The sequence below is a fragment of the Theobroma cacao genome, chromosome 5 (genome assembly GCF_053813885.1).
Source record: "Theobroma cacao isolate CCN51 chromosome 5, ASM5381388v1, whole genome shotgun sequence".
In the NCBI taxonomy this organism is placed as follows: Eukaryota; Viridiplantae; Streptophyta; class Magnoliopsida; order Malvales; family Malvaceae; genus Theobroma; species Theobroma cacao.
The window spans coordinates 33,550,494-33,558,514 of record NC_142643.1 but is presented as its reverse complement, the minus strand read 5'-3'; the positions used below and the strand labels follow the sequence as shown (position 1 = coordinate 33,558,514).

The window sequence follows — 8,021 nt, the reverse complement described above, 5'->3', positions numbered from 1 at the left end:
TTATTCTTTTTTAAAGTTATGTAACCTTATTCTAAATGAGGAGTTTATTCTTTCTTTAAAGTTACGTAGCCTAATTTAGATAAGGAGCTTTTTCCATGGAAAATTATCTTTTCGATCAAAATGGTGTCCACGTCTTTGCACAATTCCTGATTCTTAAGAAATGCGCAAAAAGGGATAACTGTAGACAACCCATTTTGTCTGAGTTGTCTATTGAATTTTGAAAATATAAAAAAATAATAATAAATATGAAAATTAGGAAAATAACAAAAAGTGGGAGATAAACATGAAAAGGGTAAAGATAAGTTTGCATCAATCTTAATCCTAAAAGACCTTAAAAATCTAAAAACGATTAAGTTAGATTGAATCAAAACTCAAGAAGCCAATTCAAAAAGGAATAGAACACATTGGCTATAAAGATACCCAAGCATTGTAGCCAAAAATAGAGGAAAAAGAGAGAGAAGAAAATTGAGAAGAAACAAATGGTAGAGTAAAGAAACTAGTTTCTTTAATTTCTTGGGTTTTTGGGTTTTTCTTTTCTAGATCTAGGAGAATCAATTTAGTTCATAAAACAATTATTCCGATTACAAGGATGAGGAGATCGAGAGGATTCAGGGTTTGAAGTTGTCTTTTAGATAGAAACTCCTCTAAGTAGTGAAGAAGTTAGAAATAAGGAAAAGAAGAGAAGGAAAGCTTTTATAGCAAAAGGAAAAAAAAAGTCATTTTAGACTCAAAAAAAATAAAATTTTGGTGGATTGGATCACAACCCACACCTTGACCCAAACCAATTCTTAAAGTCCATTAGCTTGAATCGACTTTGTTTTAGGTACTGAAACCCAAGAAGATAAATATAATGCTTTTCTTTTCTTTTCTTTAGGCTGTTTGATTTTATAAGAGCATAATATAAGGATTTTGAATTATAAGACATATTTTAGGGAATTATGAAATTTGATTAATTTAAATAATAATTATTTAAATGTAAATCTTTTAAATGAATTTTTTAAGGAAGGTTACAAGTAGTAACTTTCTTAAATTTTTCATAGTAAAATTGTTTATGAGACCTTACCATAAGTGTTGGGAGGTAATCTCATAAATTATTTTTACAAAAGATGTTTTTTTTAAATAATTATTACCATGAAATAATAATAGAACCACAATATTAATGTTTCTGTATAAGTTTGATAAAAAGTAAATAAATAAAAATTTTCCAATGATGGAATTTCCAAAAAGTTATAAGTGATAGCTTTTTAAAAATTTCTAAATGAGAGATTTTTCCTGAATTCTGAGTATTGGAGTTTTCAAGGGTCATTCAATACCAAAGGGTGTTTGTTTATTTCAATCTCAATATAAATAAATAAAGATTTTCCAATGATGGAATTTTAAGAAGATTATAAGTGATAGCTTCTTAAAAATTTCTAAGTGAGAGCTTTTTATTGAATTTTGTCATAAGTGTTGGAGTTTTCAAGATATATTTTAATATCAAAGAGTTTTTATTTATTCTTGAAAAATAAAAATAAAATTAAACATTGAATTTAATCAGGCTAAGAGACATAATTAATTAAGTACCTTAAACGAGTGTTGTAAAGGTGCTAATACCTTCTTCACATGTAAATTGTACTCCCGAAGCCTAAATCTACCTTGTACATCAGAACTTATATTTTTAATGAATCTAAGTCAAGCTTATGATCTCGTTAAAAATAAATAAATTCACTTAGATGGTCAATTGTAGCTAAACAAAGAATATTGATGGCCACTCTTCTTAAATCGAATTTTTGAATTTCAAAACTTACATGTTATGGCAACGCCTCTTTACTTTTTTTCGAGAACAATCATCAAGAATGCCCGGAAGTAGGTTCTTCTCAAGCAAACCGTCAGCCACCATCAAAGAAGTGATACTCTATCTTCTCAAGCAAACCGTCAGCCGCCATCAGAGAAGTGATGCTCAAGCACCGACTATTTTCTCATTTAATGCTACGCAATTGCTCTCATTTAATTTGTAAATGTAGATAGCTCAGTCTTGGGTCTGTTTCAAAGGAGAACAAGAGCAGAATCAAAGAATTACCTTGTGATCAAAGATTCTTCACCTTCTTCCATAGTTCATACAGCTTTGAGCCTACATTTGTTATCATCTTGTTAACATCTTGTATTCACTAAGCAACATCTACCTTTTAGAGGTTCTTCTTGCTTGTTTAGTTTATTTCAAAATCAATTTCGGAAAGTAAGAGAGGTTCTACCTTAGTCTTAAAATGATTGTGTTACAAGGTTCTATCTTAGTTTTTGAAAGATGGAGAGGTCATACCTTAACTTTAAAAGGCATTGGTGAATCAAATAGCCATATCATAAAAATTGACCAACTACTAAACGTAGAATACAAACTTATGAATATGAAAGCAAAGGACATGCGATGATAAAATTGTAAACAGATTATTGAGCTTTTTGTCATCTAATGGGGCTAGTACTCTAGTACAAAATCTTAGATTTTATTTCGAATTAATGTAGGAGATATGTGAAAGAGAATATATTCAGATTTGAAAAGGATAAATTTTAGCAGAAGCTCCATGCAGCAATGAGTATCATGTGCAAGAAATCGGAAGTACTGATCAACTAAAAATCACTGCATTTGTCATAACTAGGAAGATCTCTAAAATTTACTGCCATAACTTCGGTAATGAAAGTAATTGCTCTTCATTTTCTGAATGAAGTCTGAAATGTTTATTTTCAGTTCATTTGCGGGAAAAGAAAGTCGAAATTATTTCAATGATGTAAGTATTAAGAGTAGTATGAGCTATAATTTTATGTGGTGCAGTTTCTCTTTCATTTCTTTTTATGTATCTAAGCAGAGCCGCCATTCATCCTTGGAGCATAGAACAAAACTGGTCTTTCATCTAGTCGCTGAGTTGGCCTTGCATTTGCCTCAAATCCCTGGAAAGAAGAGAGGAGAGACAGAGATTCAAGTACGGCTCAAAATTTCATCGGGCAGTAGAAAAGAATTTTATTGTAAACATGAACATGGATAGCATTTGATTGACCAAGGAAAAGAAAACATTTACAACTTGCTTCAATTCTAGTCCAGTTCTGTTTTGATCTCAAGATGGTTTTCCAAGGACAGAGTCCCACAGTGGCTATGGGTGGCTTAGGACTTCAAAATTTTCTAAGTTCATGTCAAAAGCTTACACTATAGTCATTTCTGCTTCAATTAAAAGAACTTATCTCAGGACTTGAGCATTTGGCTCAATGATAAGTGTATATATATACATATAATATATCTCAAGTTAAAAACACTTACATCATGAACGGCATCCCTTAACGCTCTTACTTGCTCCCTTGTTGCTGTCCTCACCTAATAAGATCAATATAGAAATGTGAATTAAGAATCTATGAAGCGAGGAAGAATCCCTGAGAACCATTATGGTGTTTATTGTCTATATAATTATGAAAATCGTAGGTGATAGACCTTCTTGACAATTGTCCAAACAACTCCCTCAGTACAGGGAGGTACGGTAAGAGAACCAATATATCTATAATACTTTCGGCTACCAAATTTGATATCCCCCGGATTAACCATCCCAAGATTTTTCTCTTCATTTCCCATTGTTTTTATGTGGTGAAAAAGCTGCAATAAAAAAGCAAAAGAAGAAGAGAGAGCTAATTAAGAAGACAATTAGGAAAGCAGCCCCAAAATAGTTGTTGGGGTTAAATAGTGACACATCCAAATAAGCATGTAGACATGAAAGATGTGAAATTTTTTGTTTCTACATTACTTTCTGAGGCTTTTTGATCTACTAGATATGACAAATCTAATACTCTTAACAATTTTTTCACCATTTAGAAAATATTATCCTGAGATATATTCAAGTTTATTTGAAGAGTCTGATTACATAGCAACCAGATCCTTCTTTATAGCCTACTACAACATTCTATTTAAGCTATTAAATGGCAGCGAGTTCTGCAGCAGGATGTAGTAAAGTGGTTACACAAGAATGACCATATAGTTCAGATGTAAAATGGTTTGCTTAGCAATTATTTATAATCCGTAATTGGTAAAACGATTTGTGTATTTGGGATAATGGTTCCATCAGAACATAACTGAGCAAACACTTTTTTCATGTCTGAAATGTGCCATTCACCACTATTCCCACAAGAATATGTAAATTAAAGTTACTTGTATTACTTGCATTGGTATCTTTCCGTTTAGCCTATTTTCATTGCCTGGTCCAAGTATGCATGAATGAAAGTATATCCTACATGATTATGCTCTTGCACTTGCATTCAAAGTAAACGACGAAGTTGAGTAAATATACACATGTACCGCGTGAAACAAAATGTTTCCATACCCTAGCGAGGAAGCGATCAGGTCGGCCATATTTGAAAACAATTGCCACAACTGCAATCTCTCCATGAGCACTTAGATGAACTATGTGGAGCTCCAGCTCATGTCTGTAAACAAAATTGAGGACCAAAATTGCATAAATGGCTGTTAGATATGTACTCTAAAGTAGAAGTTTATTAAATACATATTAAGCAACCATTTATTTACAATGATAGATGCAGATAGTCTAATGATTTGAACTGTATGTATATAAAATTAAAAGTAAATCTCAGAGCAGAGAGGGATATACCTAGTTCCATTGAATGTATGTTCTGATGGTGAATGCCAATGACATTGAAGCAGTTTATAGTCAGTCCCATTTATATTAATTTTTCCTGCATCCCCTTCCCACCTTACCTGATAGAATATGAGATGATTACGACGGTAGAACTGATCAAGAAACAGTGACAGCTGATAGTTCATGATTAGCATAAAACAAAATTAAGACAAAAAATTCTAGCAGAACGAGAATACATGATGCCATCTGTAAATTGGATTTTGGTTAGTTACTGTTTATCTAACAGTACTCATTGATGACTTGTTGAGTCACTTAAGGTTACTTTTACTTGTTTGATTAAAATTCTTTGCATTCGTAGTGTGGTTCATTATCAAAACGATTCGATATTGAAATGGAAAACAATCAACAGATGTTAGCACACTTTACCGTAATGTCATGTCCCCTGTTCTTTACAACAGCAGGAGCTGGCTTGTAGTCCCTTTTCAATTTTCCCAATTTAGGCAGAACTTGCACCTTTTCACTGAGAAGATCTATAGGAGACTGCAATTTTCCAGTGTCGCAAAGTTTCCAATGTGGGTTGATATGGCCCCATTCCTTTGGCCCCTTACCAGTTCCTTCAGTGTAAGTAAATGGAATTTCATTCCCTGTCCCCGAGCAATCGCCCCCCAGAAAAAGGAAAAAGTTCAGATACTGTTGACATGGACAACAGTGAAGGGAGAATATTTTGCTTTGGTGCATCATGCACATGAAGTTAGATGTTGTATTGAGAAAAAGAAAAATTCCATGCTTCATATTGAAAAAAAAATGCATGATTGTTCTCTCTCACTCGTTTCTATTTTGGCTAGTTTTTGTTAATGGTTGTTACAGAAAAACTTGGATGGATTCCACATTTTGATCCTCCATGGATGGGAACTGGCAAATGACAATTTTTTAAACAAAATAAAAAAATTTTACCTTCATGGGACTTTTGAGTCATTAAGTAAATAACTTTTCCTTTTAAACATCAGAACTTTTGAATCATTAAAAGTATATATCTTTTCCTTGTCAACAAAATTAAGCATAAGAGTAATGAGACAGGGGAATCTGCTCTTTTCTTTGGCTTCAAACGTAAATAACAGGTAGCAGGATAATGTAGTACAAAATGTCCAGTAAAACTTAAAACTCAGGAGAATCTGCAATCTGTCTAGCTTTCTGAGAGAATATATTGAACTGAATCAACGTATCAGCACTTAAAAAGCAAAGAAGCTTATTATTGAAAAGAATAAGCCAAAAAACCCAGACAGAAGAAAAACAAACCAACTAAAGTTGGAATAACATGTTCGGCTTTTGTTAATAGTGCCTTAATGGAATTTATTAATTGCATAAACTATAACACTGAAGCAATCAAAGAGTGAAACGTTACAAAAGCTTTGGATTACCATGATCTGCACTAAAAGCACAATTTAAGATTCAAAAAAAAAAAAAGGGGAAACTGTGAAATCTGAAGTCTTAAGGCTACGGAAAGATTGATGCCAAATTAAAATACAACAGTAAAAGATGACTGCCCTTGGTGGGAAGTAGAGAACAAATTCATCTTAGAGGAACTGAAAAATAATGGGGAAAACAGTGAAATACTTAAGCAAGGAGTTATGCATCTAGAAACAAAAACCACCTATAGATTGGCCAGAGAATTCAGTTTATATCATATTGTAAGAACTATCATGTTGGAATTTCAAGGAAAAATATAAACAATACTTAAAATTTTGTAAAAATTGTCTTCTTTACAGAAGAAAAAAAAGGAAGACTTATCGTCTATTTAATGAATTGACAAACAAGTATTTTCTTTTCAGTTAGGAAGAATGCTTTATTATAAAGTTCTCTCACATAAATCGATAAAAAAAAATGGATTAAAATGTGAAGAGAAAGGTTTTCCTTCTTTCATTAAAGAATTTTGCAGTCCAAAGTTGGGGGTGGAGTAATTTCTACAATGGTAATATATTCCAAAAATGGAAGCAAGAAACCGACCAAAGCATTGGCAACATTGCTGCTGGTTTGTTTGGTTGTTACGTGTTATTTTAGCTACAAAAGTTGGTCTTTGAACGCATTAAAATAAAGAGGGGTTACCGTCCTCAATCTAGTGATGAACCAAAAGAACAAACCTTTTAAAGGGAAAAGAAGAGCAAACTAATCAAATAACATACAGGAAAAGTGAAGAACAGACAGTGTAAGTGATGAAAACAAGAAAAATGGGATTCAAATTCAATAAAACTAGAAAATAGATTGAAAGAAACCATGATCTGGCTTATGACGATATATTAATTAAGCAAATTAAGGACAATTTTCCAAGAGTCATGGAGAATGCAATGCCAATTGCCAAAACAGTGAGAAAAACAAAAGATAGAGGGAGAGTAACATACCAACTTCAGCATAGGATGCAAAGCAGATGGGGAGGAGGTAACAAAGAGAAGAAACACAGAGAATGGCAAAGGTGGGGGGTTCACAGCGACCGAAACACTTACCCTTCATTGTGTTTGTCTTCCTTGTTTCAGTTACAGACATTGATTATAATGAAGATATTTATAGAGGGACATGCTTTTGTGCTTTTTCCTATTTCTAGTCTTTTATATTTTGAAGCTGCGTGAGAATTCACTGTGGAAGTGTAATCATGCCTCATCCTACGCGTCCTGAAAGTGCGCACAACTTCTCCGTAACTCTTGATGGCCAGTGAAGTGAGCTCCAATAGAAAGCCTGGTATGGGATTGTAAAATTGCCGGTAATTTGCCAGTAAGAGCACTGTCAATTTGTCCGAGAAAGCATAATGGCATATATAGTTTATAAGGAATCAAATGTTCGGAACAAGTATTGTCTGTATCCACTGAGATATAGCGTGACCAATAAATATTGCCTGCTTTAGTTTTTTTCATTTTTGGCAAAAGATGCCTAAAGTATTAGGAGGTTTGATTGCTATTAGTTTCAGCACTTGATTAAGGTGCATGTTTGGTATCATCGGTGATGGACAGAGTCAGACAGTATTTTTATATATACAACAACAAAGGGAGAAAGAGGCAATGTTGCAAACAAGTAACACGACATGTACTAAGAGTAGTGGTGGAGAGAAAGACTGGACTGGAGCATAGTAAAAAGTCCTGAGTCTTATAACAGGTGCATAGGGGATAAGAAGTAAGAAAGAATTATAGTAGTTTTTTGTCATCGATCGGAATATTACAATGTTGTGTTGTGCAGAATGTCTTGCGCAGGCACAGCTCCCCGCAGAACTACCTTTACAGTATAATGCCAAAGTTAATTCACAAATATTAATAAAATAAATATTTGATTAATTAAGTAATAATAAAACAAGATCGATCCTCTTGACTACTCTAAGTACATCCTGTTTGACTCGTTCGCAACATTACCTTCTAACCCCTTTACACTTGTTAA

At 33.1% G+C, this 8,021-nt stretch overlaps 1 protein-coding gene across 1 annotated transcript; it reads right to left on the bottom strand.

Moving 5' to 3' along the window:
• Window positions 1-2,645: 2,645 nt before the first annotated feature.
• LOC18598861 (alpha carbonic anhydrase 4-like) lies at window positions 2,646-7,126 on the bottom strand. Its single transcript, XM_007028573.3, has 7 exons — window positions 7,001-7,126; window positions 5,031-5,248; window positions 4,617-4,723; window positions 4,332-4,434; window positions 3,452-3,610; window positions 3,284-3,337; window positions 2,646-2,919 (listed from the first exon to the last, which is right to left on the bottom strand). Exons 1-7 carry the CDS (start codon window positions 7,107-7,109, stop codon window positions 2,830-2,832), a joined length of 840 nt encoding a protein of 279 aa, XP_007028635.3. The 5' UTR covers window positions 7,110-7,126; the 3' UTR covers window positions 2,646-2,829.
• Window positions 7,127-8,021: the final 895 nt, after the last annotated feature.